This window comes from Zosterops lateralis (genome assembly GCF_965231275.1).
Source record: "Zosterops lateralis genome assembly, chromosome: 5".
NCBI lineage: Eukaryota > Metazoa > Chordata > Aves > Passeriformes > Zosteropidae > Zosterops > Zosterops lateralis.
The window spans coordinates 72,323,267-72,344,676 of NC_139766.1; the positions used below are offsets into that span (position 1 = coordinate 72,323,267).

The 21,410-nt window shown below is 40.7% G+C and overlaps 1 protein-coding gene across 1 annotated transcript; it reads left to right on the forward strand.

Moving 5' to 3' along the window:
• The first annotated feature begins 9,569 nt into the window (after window positions 1-9,569).
• On the forward strand, window positions 9,570-20,109 carry ALB (albumin). The gene is made up of 15 exons (XM_083861580.1): window positions 9,570-9,714; window positions 10,452-10,512; window positions 11,372-11,504; window positions 12,335-12,549; window positions 13,131-13,263; window positions 13,435-13,532; window positions 14,313-14,442; window positions 15,334-15,548; window positions 15,674-15,806; window positions 16,619-16,716; window positions 16,875-17,013; window positions 17,665-17,888; window positions 18,418-18,550; window positions 19,634-19,690; window positions 19,929-20,109. Exons 1-14 carry the CDS (start codon window positions 9,630-9,632, stop codon window positions 19,682-19,684), a joined length of 1,848 nt encoding a protein of 615 aa, XP_083717706.1. The 5' UTR covers window positions 9,570-9,629; the 3' UTR covers window positions 19,685-19,690; window positions 19,929-20,109.
• Window positions 20,110-21,410: the final 1,301 nt, after the last annotated feature.

Below are 21,410 nucleotides of genomic sequence, written 5' to 3' on the forward strand. Positions count from 1 at the left end.
TGAAATTAGTCCTTGAAACAGCTTCTGCTGGAGCAGCTTGGACGACCTCAGTGCAAGCAGCCTTCTGTTGGCATGCAGAACAACAAGGCTCAGGCTGTTTTTTCCATCCTCATATAGAATGTGCCTTGAAAATATTTATCCTCCCAGGGTAGTTTTATCTCTGGATAAGGAAGGGAGTGCGAATCTCCATGTAAAACTCGGTAAGACCTTGGATTCAGTGAGGGCAGTGTAAGAAATGCCTTTGATATTTTAGAAAGGCACTTAAAGTGGAAGAACATTTTTACACTGCTCAAATTAGAATTAGAAAAACTGTCTACAAGTTTTTGGTGGTCTAAAATTCCCTAACCCCAAGGTCCCGTGGAGCCTCTGTTTTCAAACAGAATTTGCCCTCACTTGTTCACCACGTGCTGTTTCACTTATTGGCTACATACTGTGGGCTCCTGCTCTGTTTTAGGGGCCCGTGGGGCAGGGTTTTCTAAAAACAGAGGAAGAGGTCAATGTTTCTTTTATTTCACTTGGACTCAGTAGGTGGAGCTAAAAGCCAGGAACACACCTGCAGCTGAAACTAGTCTGATTTTAATTCTTTACAATGCTTTGGAGATTAATTTTTACCAAAGCAGTTGATTCTTAAAATGTATGTCCTCAATTTTTTTTTTAATTCGACAGTAAATACGAAGTGATTTTTTTGTGTGTATTTTATTTCCAGCAGGCTAAACAAGCATTTCTGTCTGGGCATAGCATTTACAATGCCATTGACTTTATTGGTAGCCAGTTACAAAGTTAGGAGCTGCCTTGAATACCTTTGTGTTCCTGAATTGGTGACCTTCTCAATAAGGAGAAAAAGTGCTGGTGGGGTGAATTTTCTTTTTGTCACTTGTCATTCTCTTATTTTCACCTTTGTGACTCTGAGTTCATTTATATTTTTTATATGAGAAAATATCTCAAATGTCAAACTTACAACTGTCCGGTGAGTGAACCTATGAGTGTCTTGAAAGGTAAATCTGGGTCTTTTATTCTCATTCGTGAATTTTGATGCACAACCTCAGCTCAGTTTTCTCAAGTGTGCAATTTTCAATTATAGACAATATATTAATTTCCAATGCTTAACATTGTGTCCCAGAACTCAGTTTGAAAACAAATTCCCAAGCTTACCTTCAGACATCACTACAGTCTCTCCAAATTCACGAGAGCTCTTAAATGCTGCTTAATTTCAGTGAGTTTTAAACTTGGATTCAGCAAAGCACTTTACATGTAACATTTATGTACCCTAATTCCAAATCCTGCACATCTCTTTGTTAGACAGTGACTGTAACAAGCCAGAAAAGCTGTCCAGAATTTTTGGAGTGCTTTTATCAGCATTACCTCATATCTTAAGAAACTTCTCACATTTTAATTGAGAAAGACTTGCATAAGGACAATGCAAACAATCTTCAAGGGAAGTGCCTTCATGATCATTACACAAATAATTTGCAATAAGAGCACCAAATAAATCACACATCATTACTAATCAACAAGTGAGGGCTGATGTCTTTTTTAGACACATCATTGTGGCAATTCTCTAGGATTGTCACTTTCTTTGCCCACAGGAACATTAAATTTTTCTCAGTTTTGAGGTCCACGGCCTCTTTGTGCAAATCGTTTTGTTAACAGTAGGTGGCAGATTTCTCCTACCCAAGAGCTTGGGAAATGCTTCATCGGGCTAGTTCCTATGGAATGCTTATACCTGTTTATTCAGGACACACCATAGCTTTCCCCATCAAAGCTCTCTTTTAAGAAAGGATAAGGCTTGAACATCAGTTAAAGTAATCTCGGTATTACCTGAGCTAAATCTGCTTTATTGCAGGTATATTTCCTACTCTTCCACTAACCAATCTAAAGACATTTCTGTGATTTGGTGTGAAATAACTTCCTTAAAATATTGTAGGAGGGTTGAAAATCTGCATGGAAAGATCCGAGATACAATCTCCCTTTTATCAAGCTTGCTTTCCAGCAAACTGGGGCAAGTTTTGACACGGACTTTGATGTGACCAGAATTAGGTCAATGTTGAATATATTTCAAAATCCTGATTAGACGACCTGGTAACCTTAGTGAGTTGCCAAAAAGCTCCTTAAACAATATCAGTGCCCAAGAGACAGGAGCCTCTGCTTTGTCTGGCTTTAAATCAGTCCTTTCTCAGCCTAAAGTGCAGTTATATACTAAAAGCAGGAAGGGAAAACTTGATTTTCCTTTCAGAAGTGAAGCAGATAGGTTGCCTAGCTCATAACAAAAAATCAAATAAAATAATCTGGCTTTTCTTTGAAAACTAACTAACTAATACACAGAAGTTCCTAGTCTCAATTTCAACTTCTCCACACAATAAGTTTTAATTCCAATTTTATGTTGTTCTGGATTGAATTTTATGACCAGCGTGAGTGTGAAGTTTTCTTCTTGTGGGTGGACAGGTAAAATAACCTACGCCCATGTCAGTGGAGTTTCTGTTTTGTGATAGTGGGATTGTGGGAATGGCATGGAACCCTATAGCCATGAGTCTCTGATGGCACACATCCCAAGGTCCTGGGGGAACTGCCTCATGTGATCTCCAAGCCACTCTCCATCATCTTGGAACAATCACAGCCGTCGGGTGAAGTCCCCAGTGACTGGGAAAAGGGAACCTGTCTAAGATGGGCAGAAAGGAAGACTCATGGAACTATACACCAGTGAGCCTTACCTCTGTGCCGGGGAAGACCTTGAAGCAGATCTTAATGGAAGCAATGTTGAGACACATACAACGCAGAGAAGTGATCCAGAATAGCCACCACAGCTTCACTAAGGGCCAATTGTGCCTGACCAAACTAGCCCCTTTATGATCATCAAATCCAACCAATAACCCAGCACTGGCAAGTGCACCAATAAAGCATGTAAATTAGCTGAATCCAAAATGTTTCACTGGAAACATCAGAGTACTGATAAACTTTCATAAAATCCACACTTATATTTCCATATTGGCTCTGACAAACCTGCAGGGAGAGCAGGCTCTGTACTTGAGAGATTTCTGTCAAGTGATGCAAGAACATTTGTGTTCTGGGATGTCAAAGAATCCATCCCAAAACTCCCACTTGCTGACAGCAAAGAAGTTGCAGTGGCAAACAATGCAGCAGGACCTCAGAAACCATGAGACTTGTGTTCATGTAAGACTCTCAGCATTTTCAGGCTTCCTGAGCTCACCATGAACAGTGTCCTCAGTTTTGACTTAGCACTAGGCTATCCTCTCTGCCAGTAGGAACTGGGGGAAGTTGGGTTCTACGCATAATTTGCCCAGCTTCCAATTTCTCAGTTCAGGGAGCCAGGAATTTGCCTAGATCTGCACTGATTTTAAGGGAAGCCTTAAACCTCTTTGCACTGGGAATAGCTCCAGTGCCTAGACACCCACTCTGTGTTCTCAGCACTCAGAGTCAAGGAGGAAAGTCAGAAACCCAAGTTCACACTAAACTGAAGGTGCCAGATAAGGGCACTACTACATTCATTGTTATAATTTAATTTTCTGAGTTATTTTTGAGGCCTGTGGATAGGCTGTGGATATGCCTGACTGGCAATATTGAAGCGCTGTTGGTATGAGCAGAAGAGGCCTTTGGGCAGAAAGCAAATGTCAAGGACTGTCAGCATGGGGTTGGAGGGCACCACAGAGGAATGGCCTTGCGAGTGTAGCCTCTGCTTAATTGATCCAAAAGACAACACCAAAAGCTTCATGGGCAAAGAGTTTGTTAATATTTCTTTGCATGACTTAAGAAGGATTCACAGTTTAGTGTTCAAATTTTAAAAAAAAACCAAACCAAACATCACAGCTATTTAGGCTTTGCATAGTCACAGATCTGCCTGACAGATTTCTTTTGTTCCATTGATGTATGGACCAATCTTTTGGTAACTTATTTAAGAGAACCACAGGAACCATACAGATCTTTGCTAAGCTAAATCGCAGTTTTTGGTCTCTGATGAAATTTTTCTGATTCTGGGAATGTGCTGAGTAACCTTTCTTTTAAAATTAGGTCTTCCTGAAAGCCCTCAAATTCAGAGAGATTAAATTTCAAGTCCCAAATATTCACTCCTTCATAAATCAGAGTTTTTAAGTACTACTCTAAAGAAAAACAAACAAATAAACCAAGCAACTTTTCCTCAGTTTTGTATTATTTTTAGTCACTTCCTTAACTCTGGATATCCCAGGTTTCCAGTATTACAGTGTATTTATTACACTATGACAGTATTACATGTCATAGTGTAACAAATCCAGGTAAAGGAGAACATGGGAAGGGAAACACCAGCCTGAAGAAAGACAAGGTTTTGTTGCTGCTGCTGCTGCAAACCCAGTTTTCTTCTAAGAGATCATTACATCCTGATAATATCATTGGGAATCTGATTCACATTGAATGAAGTACTGAACCTGGGACTACAAGCTAGAGCTCACTTGATGAATGTGGTCTGGTTGAACGCTGCTTGAAAACCAATTGATTTTTACAACAGAAAAGTACAGGTACTTGGATTTGACTGAACTTTGCTTCACAGGCTAAGGCAGGAATGTGGAAATATTTCACTATGCCTTTGGATTTCACTTGTGGGGACAGGATGCTTCACATTTCATTCATGGAACCTCAGAATTTGTAACTGCAGCATAATATATAGGAGTGGATTATCTTTTCACTTCAGCAAGTAAATGTCTGCGCCAAATTTTAAAATGTCTTGTCCTGCCTGATCCAGTAACAAGGGCCTAAAAATGGCTCTACAAACTTTTCTTTTCCTGCTGAGGTGTCACCTGAGGCCCTGACTCAGCTAAAGAAATTCCAAAGACAGTACGGGATATTTGAGGTGGGAAATGTTATTCTTGCTCCAGGACTTCATTTAATATGACTACATTTTCATTTTTCAAAGTTCTGAGGGCTTTATCTTAAGAAATTGTTTGCTCAGGAATAGAGGAAAGACTGAGGAAAATAATCAATCCCTTTATCTCCTTAACGCTTGAACATTAACAAGTCGTCTTAAACAGATGAACTAGGATCTTCCCAAGAAAGAAACCAACAAAAAAAACCCCAAGGCCCTAACAGAAAAAAATAGCACAAGAGAACCATTATAGCAGTAGCACAGATGCCGTTTCTATAGAGATGGACATGAAAGAGAAAATATTTATCAGCTTGGCAGTCTTTAGGCCAGAATGGGAAAACCATAAGTTTACAGTGAAACTGAATGAAAAATAAGGTGAGTGTCAGCAGTGCCAGGTGACGCAGAAATATTCAGGGGGGAGCTGCTACAGAATGGCAGAAATTTTCTATAAGTCCTACAACCCCTCTAGACATACAGGATTTTTTCCAACTCAAAGTGTTTCAAGTTGAGAGCAAATCCAGTGGCTCCCAGAATCATTAGTTCATTTGTTTCTGTTAATTAGTTTCATGTGTTTCTGATTTTAGCAAATACACCTGCTTACACTTACAAAAAATGTTTATAGCCATTATTTTTAATAAAATTTTGAGGTTACAGATCGACAACCTAAAGAAATTCAAAACAAAAAGATGCTCCAAACATTTCCTGCTGTTCCTCAAAAGTTTTCAGTATTTCTTTGATTGCTAAAGCTGAAGTACATCAAACTTAGGGAAGAAATATTAACAATCTCTTGCTGAACAAAAGTTTTCAGCTTTGGCTCTTGACTGTACCACATTAAATGGCTCCTCTCTCCTGCCAGAGGCCATCAGGTAGCATAGCAGAGCAGCACAGAAATTGGAAATTGAGTGCCAAAAAGTTTCTAGGGCACAAGTGAATGCACTGGATTCCAAAGGCCTCTGGGCCTTATGTAAGAGGAAGAAGAAAGATCTCCACTAACAGTCCTATCATGAGCCAAACATCAATCACATCACCGCAACCATTTCAGTTCCAGAGACAACTATCAAAGCCATTAGCAGAAACACTAAAGAGAAAAAATCTTCCCGAGAAGGACTTCCTGATAGAGCAAGGTATTTCTTTCCTGCATCTATTTTGTATTTAGATACAAAATTTAGATACACCCATACCAAGATGTAACACAGATTTTTTTGAGGGACTGTAGAAATGGATAATAGATGAAGCCAATACTCAGCTATTTTGTGGATTACCTACTTGAACTGGAAGAGAAAAAAGTCATAGGGACATGGAAAATAGAGACAAGTTCTGAGAAGCCTCAGAATTGATACCCTTAAAAAGCACTGAAGGCTGTATATCTGGATATATCCAAGCTATTGAATGCTTAATAGGCAAAGCGAAGCTGTTCTTGTACCTGCTGCCAAAGAATGATGTTGGCAAATGATAGTTAATAAGGAAAACAGCTATATCACTACATTGTGGACTTGTGAGACAAAGGGGTAGGGATGGCAGAATGCCCTAGGGATCAAATGTACAGAATCTGAAAGAATAGTCATTCTTGTAAATTCAAAAATCCTTATTTGAATGACCAACTCACTAACACTGCAGGTGAGTGTCTGATGCCCAAAGATGAACAGTTGAGTATCAGAATTCATTGATGATATGCCCAGGAGATACACCTGACATGGAATGCTGTTAGCTACACCTGAGCAGGTCTCTCTGCCTGTTCTATTGCAGTGATCAAACCCCTTCTGTCTTTATGTTTGCTTGTTTTGTATCGGTGAGTCCATCTCTGCTCAAACAAAAGCCACATATCTGTGATGTTTGACTCGTTCTGCACAGGAGCCAAACATCAGTGATAAGAATGGCAAACATCATGCACCAGAGGAGGAAAAAAAAGTAATACCTGATACCTGTCCCTCTGTCCAGAGCTATAGACTCTTATTTAGAAATATACTGATCATTACGGTTATTAAAAAATAGCTACTCACTGCAGCTACTAGCACAGGAATGTCTGTCTCTAGGTTTGGTGTATGTCTCATGGTCCAGTCCCACAAATAGAACTATAGGTCTTGAAAAAAAGAAGAAACATCAGTAAATAAAACTGAGGGCCACAAAAGTAAAGGGCTTCTTAATGTTCTTTGGGTTTTGAGAGATTACTCTGAAAAGTACTTACTTCCCAAATCAGCTCTGACAGTTGTTCCTATGATACGTCACCTTTGTTTCTCAAGAGCCTCATGCCATATTAGTACATCTCGGTCCACTTTGTTTCTACTCTTCCACTTTGCACAGGCTGGTATGATGAAATATTTTAAATTTATGCATCCTTTTTATTTCCAGGTCAATTAATCTTGGAATTAGTGTCCTTTGGTTCTCCACATCTGGAATAAAGCCAGTTATCACCTGTAACTTTAGACAAAAATGAGCGTGAAAATGGATCATCCTAAAATGCCATTGATAAATTCCTTTTTCTAATATCAGGACAACTTTGTTGGAGTGAACTCAACACAGCATGAAAGCACTGAGAAACAGGAAACTCAGTACAATATTTAATATTGTTAAGCAAACATGAGCATTGGAGTTCAGCTCTCAGCAGTTATATGAACCATTGGCATGAAGTACAGGACAGACAACAGAAGATATCTAGAAATAAACATGGACCCTGTATTGCAGACTTACATATTAACTCCAGGGGACCAGGAGTGTTCTTGCTAACACTGCACAATGCTACAAGGGAAAATTCCAGAGAGCTTTCAAGATGCAACGTTGCACTCATTGTGCTGAATTTCAGCTTTGCCCTCCCAGCCCTTAGCTACAGTTTTCTGGAGACTTCTTTGGTACAGCCTGAGAACATCTCATGAGCTGTTCTAAGACATCAGTAACCAATACCACAGTTTTTTACCACCTTACAGTGATCCAAAAAATACCTAAATGTTGTTTCTGTCCCACTGAATGCTCTCTTAATATTTGATAGGAGATGGGTCTCCTCTGACAGAGGGATATGGTCAGTAAAATAATCACAGACCGAATTAATAAGCTCTTTCCTCAGATTTTGTTAGGCTAAAGCAGAACAGGTCTGAAAGGTATAGATTATTCATCAATTCTCATCATCCTCCAGAAATGTGGGATTTTGCTACAACCACCTGAAAACAATCCCAATGTCTAGCATTATGACGTTTCTAATGTCACTACTTTTCTGCCAGCCTGGCTTTCCTGCACCATCCTTCACGTAAGAGTTATCCAAATAACCTTTTCATTCCCAAAATAGAGCCATGTTCATTTAAATCACTAACAGAATACTGTCTTTTGCCTACAAAAATATCAGGAGCAGACTCTGGAAAATGCAAAAAACTTTTGCAACAGCAGCAGCCTGTAGAAATTTCATTGTATCAAACTATTCTGTGAACTCATCTCAGTTTTATGGGGTTATTCCTGGAGAACAGAAAGGCCTTTCTGGAATGCAATATGCATTGCCTTGGCATTTTCCTGAATGAAAACTGCCTGCAAATATTTTGAGCTTAGACATGTTGTTTGCTTTATCTCAAATGTCTTTAAAAGCTTACACTCAGAAACAAAAGGAAGTATTATGCATGTACTTAGTTAAATTTCCAGAAAACTGATCATTGAATTGTTCTTCCTATTCCCATTAGGAATAATATGGAGTTATGATAAAACTGCTCACCTGAGGAAGAAAAACAGAGCAGAAAAGGGAACCTTAAAGGAAGTGTTTTGAGACCACGTGCTTGGCTCTACTATGTGGGTGCTCACAAAGCAAGGAGTTGCAAGGCAGCACACAAGCTCCAGTTGTGTGGGCTTATATCCACACACTGGAGACATAAATTCATTGAAATAAATCCTAGTATCTCCCACTGGGAAGCTACATCACTTTGCACTCAGAAAGGATCCAACCTTGTACTTGTTCCGGATTTTTTGAAGCATCTCACTGAGTGTCCTAGAAAAGTAATTTCGATTTTATTCCATGTCCTGGGGCTCTGTGCAAACTGCACGTTTCTTCCCGTGTCTGATCTCCTAAGTTACTGACTAATCAATGGGAAATTTTTCAGAGAGGAGAGCAATGTTTAATTAAGAGATTACCCTTGGGAGGATGTCAGTACAAATGAGAAATTACAAAAATTCCGAAATGACAGCTCTTGCACACTTTTACCCATGTGTTTGGCTGTCTTCTGGATATTGGTGAACAGCAGTAACCACAGAAAACCAGAGCAGGATCTACCAAATTCAAGTGCTCAAATCAGCCACTGATGTCTAGATCAGCTGTCTCATCTTAATAAAATGATTTAAAATTAAAATTCTCTAATTTCACGTGGACCGAGTCCTCTCTGGGTGAGCTGTTGCTATACAATACCAACATGCTTTGCTTTTGAACAAATACTAGCAAAAAAAAAAAAAAAAAAAAGGCTATAGGATTGGCCCTGATGACTTTTTTGTCTGATGCCTTGAACTCCTTGTTTGTCATTTGATAAGGAAATTTACGCAAAACTTTATCTTTTTTGGGTGCTGGGAAGTTAAACCTCTTCAGGACGAAAAGGCCCAGTGTAACAACGCAGAATAAATAACTAATACCAAATTAATTTTTGGCAAGGGCAGCTGAAGTTTCGTAATCTTCTTCAGGCCAAATGGAAATCTACAAATATCAGCTCAAGGGTTAATATTTTACAAGCACGGGTAGTGAAGGGTATATAAGCAAATGCTCTTCCTTCAATCTTCCTAGCATTTTTGAGCAATTTTTGCTCATATATAATCTGAAACCATGAAGTGGTTAACATTAATTTCATTTGTTTTTCTCCTGAGTTCTGCCAGATCCAGGAATCTGCTAAGAATTGCACGAGATGCAGGTAAGAAAGGACAAATTAGTTCTTTTAGAAGTCTTTGTTCTATCAATTTAATGCCTTTAATACAGTTTCAAAAACCATTTTTGGGAGCCTGATCTATATTGAACAGAAAAATAGTTGACTTGAAAAGAAACTGAATGAAGAGACAGTGGGGAGAATGGGTAGGACACTCAGGACAACTTAACTGGGCAAGTAAGTGTGGTGCCATCCCTCTGCAACATCTGTGTGATGCATGAACAGATGTCAGTGACTCAGGATCTGTTCCTTTCCAGCATGGAGAAAGCAGGTGCACTGTGCTTTTGGAAGTTCTGCCTTTTGACAAGTTAATAACTTAGTGTTCAGAAGAAGAATGTTTGCTCTAATCAAACTTCAGCTGCATTGCTTTAATTGCAGTGTTTGGTGGTGGTGGTTTCACAAAGGACATGTATGCTAACCCTAAATAGTAAGTCCCAAGAGTCATTTTGAGTATCTGAATTAAGTAGCTGCTTACAGAGGTAAATATTCTATTAGAATCATAAAAATCACATGCTTGGGTTCCCTCAGAAAGACAAGCAAACCTAAGAGTTAGGTATCTGCAGACAAATGATGGAGTCCAAGTTCTTATGCTCTTAAGTATAAAAGTCTCATAAATGCTTAACACTTGTGAAAATCTGGCCCTTGGTGCCCAGAATGTATTTTTCAGGGTCCAGCAGCCAGTGTGACAGTGAGCATCACTGCTCTCCCTTTGTTTTTGTTCCTAGACCACAAGAGTCCGATTGCCCATCGCTTCAATGACCTGAAGGAAGAGACATTTAAGGCAGTGTAAGTGAAAACATTCAGCTTCCATCTTCTGACTTTTTTTTTTTTTTTTTTTTTTTTTTTTTTTTTTTTTTTTTTTTTTTTGTCTCTCTTGATATTGTACCAAAAAGGGAAAGTAAGACACACTGTATGAGCTCACAAGGAGTGTGTATGTCCCACGGAAACACTGAATTAGCCCCTTACTCTTACTGCAAAACATAGAAATATTTTAAGACCTGCAAATGTCACAATGACTTTCTTGCTCTCTGGGAAAAGAAATCCTTGCAAACCTTGTGAAAAAGCCTCTGTTCCTTCTCTGAAAATAAAATAGGCATGAGGAATACAGGTTTGATATCCTTAGAATGAAGAGAAATTATGCCACATTGAGACATTGCCAGAAAAAACCACGAACAAACCACCAACCTCAAAAAACAAACCTGTGTCAGGTTTTCTGAGATAATTCAGTGATTTTTCATTTGGAACTGGTTTTGGGAAGGACAGAGGGCCCTGACAGACAAGTAAGTACTGACAGAAGGCAGCCTGAAGATCATAATTTGTAACAGTGGCCAAATCCAGCTTAGATCCTGGCATTTATGATTTGGCTGGTAAAAGTGACAGAAAACTCCAATCACAGTCTTTTCTGGTTTGTTTCTAGTTTATTATTCTTGACTTCTTTTATTGGGAAGGTAAAAAGGTTATTGGGAAGGTTAAAAACATTTTCAGAGAACAAGACAAATGAGAGATCTGGGATTACGCTCTGCGTGGTATTCTGGTTAACCTTTGTGCATCTCATTTGAACAAACAAGTTTAATTCAGAGGCACCTTTGAAAATATTGACTCATGTTTCTCATTTTTATATTCCAAACTGTGCTTTTTGTTTCAGTACCATGATCACATTTGCCCAGTACCTGCAGAGATGTTCCTACGATGGACTGTCCAAGCTGGTGAAGGATGTTGTTGATTTGGCACATACGTGCGTGGCCAACGAGGATGCTCCTGACTGCACAAAACCACTGGTAGGCAGTGAATCCTTCAATACTGTATTTTTCCTCACTCTATGCAGCTGCCAGGATCACCCTCCTTGAGGACTTACATCCAAACCTTTCAGGTGTCGCTGTTGTCATAGGCCAATGCTCAGATTTTAGTGCTTAAACAAAGAACTTGGTTTTGCCAGGTTCTAAAACTCCACCTTTAAGTGCCTAAATGATCCATGGAGCCATATGTTGGAGAACAAATATCATGCTTTGGCACATTCAGCTTAGCATTGCCTGAAAACAAATGTTAGCACTTAGTACAAAACCCCAGTTGTGAAGTACAGGCCTAATTCTAGGTGTTAAAGTGACCCAATTTTCACACTGGGGTGACTTGAAAAAGTGTGGGTGTGCTAATTTAAGGCACTTAGTTTATGAGGGTTTAGAAAAATTCCTCTAAAATCAGGTAACAAAAGAAGTTTGCAGGTCTTTAGGATCTCTGGACATCTAGCAGTTTCAGCTAGACAGTAGTTCTCCCTAAAGGTTTCCATCAAATCTTGCTTCAATTAATTTGAAAATTCAGTTTAGTCAGACTGTAAGTAAAATGAGATCACTGTCTTGCACAAAGTATTTTAAATTACAATTAACTTTTTTTCAGTCAAGCATTGGAACTGTTTTAATATCAGACTACATAAAAAAAAACCTTTATAAAATTATGTGAAAGACAGTACATTATTTTGATTTATGGTCTAAAGCTTATTCAGTAAAAATGTATTTACTATTCAGCCTGGCTTTTCTTTTGCAGATAAACAGACAATACAATCCACTGTCTATATAAAAACACTGGTTCTGACCCTCCACATCTCCCTTCACAGCCCTCTGTTTTCCTGGATGAAATCTGCCAAGTGGACAAGCTCCGTGACTCCTATGGTGAAATGGCCGACTGCTGTGGCAAGGCTGATCCCGAGAGGAACCAGTGTTTCCTGTCCTTCAGAGTTCACCACCCCGACTTCATCGCACCCTACCAGAGACCAGCTGCTGATGTCATCTGCAACGAGTACAAGGACCACCGGGTGCAGCTCCTGGGAAAGTAAGGGAAACTTCTGCTTCCTTATCCTGATCGTTTTCTCATTTCATGTGAGAGCAGGTTTTTGCATTCGAAACAGAGATTAAGGATCACATTTGATAAATTCTGGATGACCTTTCTTCCCCAAACCTGCTGAAAAATCACAGCGTTTCCAATGACTGTTTTAATAACTTACTTGCTCTGGCTTCCCACTACTCCTGGTGTAATTGCAAGAATGAAGAAAGATAACAGGGAAAATAATAAAAAATAGGCAATAAAATCTTGGTGAAAGGACCGTAGATGAATTTCTCACACTGTAAATCAGAATTTTCAAATATTTGACAACACATTTTAAAAAAGCAGGGGTATGTCAAACCAGATGGCTGACAAGATCAGTTCACCCTTCACTCACAGTTACTGAGTCCTGACTTGGGAAGAGTGAGATTTAGCAGAGCATTTCCCATCAGCAGGTATTATGTCTCCAAAGTAGATTACTAAACTAGATTTGTAAATTAGGAAAAAGATTAAAGAAGCTGCAAGAAGTTTAAGGCCATTTGCTGTTGTAACTGGAACATGGAACTTAACTTTTTCCCTTTTCCTTCTAGTTTTGTCTACAGTGTTGCAAGAAGAAACCCGTTCCTGCACGCCCCAGCGATCCTGGGCCTGGCTGCTGAGTATGAAAATGCACTTAAAAGCTGTTGCCCACAGAGTGATGTTGGTGCTTGCTTGGATGAAAAGGTACACCAAATTTGTGGCTGTGGATAAACACTAAGCAACTAAGTGAGAAACAGGCAGAATTTTCCTGTTCATGCAAATCTTTGAATGAAGAACTTGGAGAGACAGGCCAGGATTAATCATATCCGTGGATGTAGCCAGTTTAATGTGGAAATGTTTGTCCTGTTACCACAGGCAGCTGCCATCAAGGAAAAAGCCAAGCACATAGGTGTGAAGCAGAAGCACGGATGTCGAATCCTCGAGAAGTATGGCGAGAGGGTTTTCCAAGCAAGGTAAGTTCCAATCACTTTTTTGGATAAAATGTAGCCTTGTCAGCCTGTGAGTGAGACCTAGGAAAAGCTCAGCTGTGAGAGTTGCAGAGCAATTAAACCATCTCTGGAACCAGTCCAGATGATGGAGAATTTACTGCTGGAGTGTCACTCAGAACTGGAGATTACAGTCTGGTTAATCCACACTTTTGCCTAAGCTGTACCCCATTCCAGTACCTACAGCTTTCAGTGATGGACACATCACTAATCAGCAAAGTAAGGTGCTAGTTTGAACCTTAAGCCAACCAAAAAGTCAAATTTCGCAGAATCACAGTTGTTAAAACATTTGTTTGTAAGATAAAGAAAAACTTTTACAATTAATAAGTGGATCGCCCTTCTGGCCACAGAGAGGTGCTTTCATTCTATGGCCAGTCTGATACACTAACATTGACTAGGATTATCTTATAGACATAGTCAGCTTTCATTTAAAGGTATAATCAGAACTATATCTATCTGTGCCAAGTAATCTGGACAGCTTTCCAGTTGCTCAAGAGTGATGGGGAATACAAGGGTGTGATTCTTACAGTTCAGGCAGAACAGAAGAACCACAGACTTGTTCTTTTCTGGCTTTACTGGAGCAGATATTGATACCCTTTTTTTTAGCCACCAGAAATTAGATTAGAAGAATAAGTATTTACTTGAAACAATCTTGACCTACCTCATCATGTGTTAGTGACTTGCAAGGTGACTTTCTGTTCCCAAGAGTGCTTTAAAACAAGTGTCCTTTTCCCCCTTTCTACCCAGTAAACTTGCTCGTATGAGCCAGAAATACCCCAAGGCTCCATTTCCAGAACTTGTTAAGATGGTCCATGATGTGAAGGATGTCTACAAAGAGTGCTGTGAAGGGGACATGGTAGAATGTGTGGATGACTGGGTGAGCTCACTATTTTAAAACAATGTTTACATATTTGAAAAATGTTTAGAAAGACAGTAATTTGTGCAGCTACGTGCTCACAGTTCAGGGAAGTTAAACTTGTACTCAGCACTGCTGGGAGGTTTCCCAAGCACTGAAAAGCTCAGGATCAGCACAGTTGACTCTTAATGGAAGTAGGTTTCAGCCCAGCTCTAGATCTAGCCCTGTCTGATCATGAGGACAAGAAGCCATTGCTTGCAGTCTATCCAGTGTGTTTGGCCAAAGTCAGAACATTTATCAGGGAGGTGGTTTGATGGTATTTATTCACTTCAACTCAATCATAAATAAAGGAAAAGAAAGCACAGGCAAAAAGGCTGCATGTTTTTTTCTCCTGTCCTGTCAAGTGTACTGCCATTAATCCAACTTTCCTGTACTATCAATGAATGTTAGAGAACAGATTAACAAACCTCTGCAATAGTGAGACGATTTGTATATTGCCTGGTTGACTGAAATTTGCACACACGTGTTGAACCATCTTATTCCAGTGCTCATATCATGTTTTGTCCTCTATCAGAGCTGGGCTTCTTGTTAGGACTGACAAGACTCATCAGGCATCCTTGTGACAGAGCACTCAATGATGTGCCCTGGCTTCCCAGAGTTGGTGTTCTCAGAGTGTCTAGCATCAGGGAGGGAGCCACTTACCCTGCACATTGTGTTCAACAAACACAGGGCATGCTCATTACTTCTCTTTGTGCAGTTACTTCTCTTTGTGTGAAGACAGCATTTTTTTAGGAAAGTGCTAAGTAAATAGGTGACCTGAGTGAAGAGTCTGAAGCAGAGAAAGCAGATAAATTAATCTGTCTTTAAATTACTATTTCATAGCTTGTCTGACACTATGTATCAATTTTGCAGTCGGAGCTCGTGACCTCTCTGTGCTCTAAACAAGATGTTTTCTCAAGTAAAATCAAGCCCTGCTGTGAGCTGCCAGCTGTGGAACGGACCAAGTGCATCATGGAGGCAGATTTTGATGACAAACCTGACAATCTTCCTTCACTAGTTGAAAAATACATTGAAGATAAGGAAGTGTGTAAAAGCTATGAGTCAAACCATGACGCATTTCTGTCAGAGTAAGTAGCGTCAACAGCATTCCAAGCTCATTTTCCGCCTGAGGAAACATCCTTGTCATTACTGCACTGTGCTTGATGAAAGCAGCACATTATTCAGGAGCTCTGTCTGCTCCTGTGCCTTTCAGGTTTGTTTATGAATATTCACGAAGACACCCCGAGTACTCCACAGAGCTGATCATGAGGATTACTAAGGGATACGAAACACTCCTGGAAAAGTGCTGCAAGACAGACAACCCTGCTGCGTGCTACGGAGATGCTGTAGGTGCAAAGCTTTGTTTGCAGATGACTGGGATTCTTGGTTGGTCTCTGTCATAGAGAATTGTGTTGAGAAACTCCTACCGAAGAGCAGACAGAAAGCTTTTGGAGAGACTAATTCCAGGGGAAGTTAATGCCCTGGTGGGAGATGAAGCAGTCCATGGCCCATGGCAAGGATACAGGGTTATCTCAGATCACAGTAATTTAATTTCTCACATTACAATATTCCAGACTAGTCTCACTCAACTAACTGTCTGATGCCTCTCTATCTCAAATGTGATTCTGCTTGTCCTGAGGCTGACAATTAATAGCTCAATTATTCTCTGAGCTCCCCTGCCTACACCACGTATGGCTGCTCCTGGATTGTGATGGGAATGTGCATGACCAGCACATAGACACCTCAGCTTAGGTCTGATCTGAAACTCAGTCACACACAAGACACAGCATAAGCTGAGTTCCTGAAAGCTTTGGCCAAGAGATGTTTCCCTCGTGGTTGCTAATAATTTGAAATATTTACTTGATTTAAACAAATAAACATAAACCCTCACTGTTTAGAAAATAAGTCCAAGAGGTAATTAAATTAAATTTTAAAAATGTGGCTGCCTTTTTCAAGGGAATTTCTGTTAGAACTTAATATCCACTAGGGAATCAAATCCTTCCTACACCATCCTGGCTATATGGAAGTGTAGCATGAGCACCTTGTAGAATGAGTATTTTATAGTTAAGGTTTAGAAGAGGTTATAAGTTACATTTATATTGACTGTTACCATCAAGTCCTGCTCTAACATCACTAATAAATTTGTACTTGTTTGCAGCAAGTGGAACTGAACAAGCATGTGAAGGAAACTGAGGATGTTGTGAAGACAAACTGTGAGCTGTTCAATACCCATGGCGAGGCAGACTTCCTTAAAGGGTGAGCAATTCCTGATAACTACTCTGGAGTGTAATAAATTACACTGGCTGCTTTGGCAGATTGATTTGGTCTTCACTTTTATTTTCTCTTCAGTGGGCCAGATGTGCTCATGTTTGAAGAATGCTCTACTAACAGTCATTTTGATTTGACTTTGTCAGACTTCTGGTCCGCTACACTAAGAAAATGCCTCAGGTATTGACTGACACCCTGTTTGAAATCGGGAAGAAAATGACAGCTGTTGGGAGCAAGTGCTGCAGCCTTCCTGAGCAGAAACGCATGTCTTGTTCTGAGCACTATGTGAGTACATGGATTTATTCTTTTCCCTTCTTCTCTTGGAGATTTCTCCTGTTCACAAATCCTGGTGAGATAGCAAACACAGTGATTTTTCATAAACATCATGCTAAGCATCTACCTAACAGAATTCCAAATCTGTTCATTTTTTAATGGATGTGAGAGCCCAAATTGCTATCTGGTGGTAGCTTGTGAGAATTTTAGTTAAACTTTGCTTTCCCTCAGAAAGCAAAAGTAAGTTCATAGAATCATAGAATTGGGAATCAGTTCTATAGAACCATAGAAAGGGCTGGGTTGGAAGGAACCTTAAATATCATCGAGTTCCAACACCCTGCCACGAACAGGGACACCTTCCTCTGGACAAGGTTGCACGGAGCTCTATGATTGAGACTGTTGGCAGGTTGCATTTGGAAAAGTTAAACAGTATCCTAAAACCCTCAAACCTACTGATTGTCCCCCAATGCCCAAACTGTTTGCAGATGAAGAAATGCCTTACTCCAGGAAAACCTATATATTTTAATTTTTAAACATATGCCATTTCCCAGCTGGTGTTACATTCAATAGCTTCCACTTCCAGCTCTGCTATAGTGATACAAACATCACCTACTTGCTGTGTTTTTGGGAAAACGTAACTCACCTTTGCCCTTTTCTTTTCAGCTGAGCATCGTCATTGAAGATATGTGCAAGAGACAGGAGAACAACCCTATAAATGAGCAGGTTTCACGGTGCTGCAATGAGCTTTACTCTTACAGGAGACCATGTTTCACTGCCCTGGGCGTAGATACCAAATACGTGCCTCCTGCATTTGACCCCATGATGTTCAATTTCGATGAGCAGATGTGCACTGCTCCTCCGGCTGAGCGCGAAGCAGGGCAGATGAAGTAAGCTCCCAGAAATACCTTGTAGGGAAGCTTTTGAAGTGTAGCACTTTGGGGAGTGCAGAAAGAAGCTACATCCTCTTCTGTCATCTAACCAGGGCTTCACTAGTGACAGGGAAAACCAGATGGAACTGTGTGTTTGCACTGACCTGGTCAGTGTATAACATCATGTAGTTTGGAAGAGGCAAAATAGAATTTTTTCTTCACTTAAAATCACTCTCTTAACTGACCAGTTTCATGTACTCCCACTCCCATTTGCACTACTCAAGTGCAAATCTTGAGATGTACTTGATCAAGACAATATACAGATCACTTCCCTAAGCTTTTCCCCTCCTGTACCTGAGTTAATGCAAAACAAAGAGATGGTTCTGTTAGACTCGGTGTTTGGAGTCACAAACAGGCACAGGCTCATCCAGGCATGACAAAAAAACCCTCATAAATGAGCTGTGCCTGGGGGGAATGGGTGTCTTGTAAAATGGGGAATCCAGCTACAGCAGGCAAAATTAATTGTGTCTCGTGGCTTCGTTTTCAGATTGCTCATCAACCTCATCAAACGCAAGCCCCAGATGACAGAGGAACAACTAACGACAGTTGCTGGGGGTTTCACTGCCATGATGGATAAGTGCTGCAAGCAGTCAGATGTTAACTCGTGCCTTGGGGAAGAGGTACTTTCTATCTCCCTTTTTTTAAAGAAAACCAAAAAACAAAAAAACCCACACACATATATGCACACACAAACCCTCTCCCCCAAACAAACAAAAAACCAAACCAAACCAAAACAAAACAAAAAAAACAAAACAAAACAAACAAACAAACAAAAAAAAAAAAAAAAAAAAAAAAAAAAAACCCAAAAAAAAAACCAAAACAAAACAAAAAAACCACCACAAACAAAAAACCCCCCCCCACAAACTCAAAACAACAAATATCATCCAAACCACATATACAGGAATCTGGAAACTGTGATAGGAAGATGTTCTGCAAACTGCTGTGGTCACTTGTCCATGTGCCCTTATAATAACTGGCCAGAGCTTAATGTGTGTCTTGGCTGCACAGATTATAGTCACTGAACAATTTCATATGGAAAGGTCAAACCACCTGCTCAAAGCACATCTAAATCCCAGGTCAGATGAAGTTCTCTCGGGCCTTGTCAGAATAGCTAAATATCTACAAGCCACAGTTGAAAAATATTCATGTGTAAAATTTAACTTTAGCATACATGAATTTCCTTTTGTGCTACAGGTCCTTACAAAACTCTGGGATTACCAGTAAAAAGTGCATTGGGATCAATTCTCAGAACTGCCAAACAAATACAGATATACTGGGAGTTCGGCTGGTCGTGTCTCAGAAAAAGTTTATCTATTGCATTGCCAGGTTTGCAGTAGCAAACCTGCTATAATGCCCTTCATTATAATGTAGGGCATAGAACCATTATTAATATCTTAAACTGCTTATTGATTGAATCCTTTTTTATTTACGTCCCAAGTATTACATAGTTAGATATATTGGGAAGACTTAGGAAAGAATTATTTTGTCTCTAATCAGTTCCAAAAGTTTCTTTTCTACTTTGGCAAAATTGGAAGACACACAACATCCAGGGGCACATGAGTTCTAGTGTCAGGAAGTACCATCAGAATTATCCTTTGAACCATAATTCAGGCAACAAATTTCAGTTTCTAACAGCTCCTTCTTAAGCACAATCTACTTCTCCTTGGTTCCTGTCTCACAACTGTTTGTGTTCTTTTTCCTAGGGTGCTGCCCTAATAGTCCAGAGCAGAGCCACATTAGGAATTGGTGCTTAACCTAAGGTAGGTAACAGCAGCAATGCACAAATACCTTTGTCTGTCAATCTGTCGGCCCCTTCCTGTCCACCCTTCCATCCACTTAACTTCCTTATCCCCAAAAAGCATCCAGCTTCCCTTTAACCATGACCTGTGCTTTCCCTAATTGTTTTAACATCTGCCACTGCACAGGGCTCAAAAAATTGAAGTACTTACCAATATGGTGACATTTTACAAAATACTCCCTTTTGTCTCTCCAATCTAGGTTGCCAGTGGGAAAAACATGAAGAACAAACTTCCTGTGTAACTTCTCCCACCCCTCACCCTTTTTCCTTTGGTACTGAATGAATATGTCATGAATCTTCTGTGTTCTGTCACACTATGTGCTTTTCAATTCTGTCACATAAAAAAAAAAAAAAAAAAAATAAAGGCTTTATAAAACTGCACCTGTCCTTGTCTGCTGGTGACTACCATAAGGCAAAGCTCTGCAGTGCTGCCTACACCAAATAGCTGTTCTAAGTAGAATATATTGGCAGAGAGTCTATATTTCAGATTTTTTTTTTTGGGGGGGGGGGGGTTGGGTTGTTTATTGCTCTGGGAAAGTTTTTATGAAAGAATATGAAAGGTGATAAGACATTTAGCTAGACTTTAATACCCTGATTCAATTGCATGTTGATTTTAGGCTTTTACTTCAGCCATTGTAATTACATATTAAGAGAAGTTTCAACGGTACTGTTTGATCTAAAGATGATCAGCAAGGAGTTCTTCTAAAAAAAGATTATTTTTACACCAGCCATAAATCAAGCATTTCTTCATTAGCAAAAAGTTGCAAACAGCCCTGCTTTAAGACACTTTTCATGTCTTAACTCGTTTTTTAAAAAGTATTTTAAATTTTTTCCTGAAAAGCTCAGCACCTAAATCATGCCCTTCACTGCAGGAAACTCTCTGGAGAGACATTTCCTGGTCTTCTGCCAATAACACCGTGTGATTTGCCGGGACGTGTTTCATTTCACCGGCCGGGGGATGCTCGGGCCGTGGACTCCCCCAGCCAACCCCGGCACCCAGCTCCCGGCCTCAGCGAGGCTCCCAGTCCCGCCAGCCCTCACCTGCTCCGGCTTACCGCCGCCGCTCCCTTTTCGAAGAGCGCAGAACTGAAAAACAACGGGCTTCTTCTGCCGCGGCTGCTTTAGCGGCCCCGCGCAGACCCCGGCCCGCCTCGCTGTCGGTCCCGTCTCGGAGCCCCCGAACACCTGTGCGGGCGTCCCGCCTCCACCGTCCGGCGCTGCGTACGAGAATTCGAGTCCGGTACTGCCTCGGGAGAGGAGGGAGTTCGGCCGAACTCGGAGCCGCTCGCTGCGTCCGGCCGAGTTCGGCTCCCTGAGGGCAGCGCACGCCGGGCTCAGGCTCTGGGGAAAAGCGGCGAAAGCAGCGGCCCCTCACATTAAACCCCGGGCTCCCCTTACGGCTGTGTAAGCCCCCGCCCTTCCCTTTGGGCTCCCTGGCTGCCGGGCGAAGGGATGGCCGGGGCCGTGAACTGTCAGCTTCCCCGAGGAGGGTCCGGCGGCGAGTGGGCGGCCAAGTCGCATTTCACATGAGACCAGTTCCCGGTCCGAAGCTGAGCCGAATGGAGCCCTGCTCAGCCGAACCTTACGAGCCGGCCAAACCGAACCGAGCTCAGCCGAACCCAGCAAGTGGTACCGAGTTTAGCCGAACCTTACAAGCTCGGCCGAACCCAGCATCCCGCTCT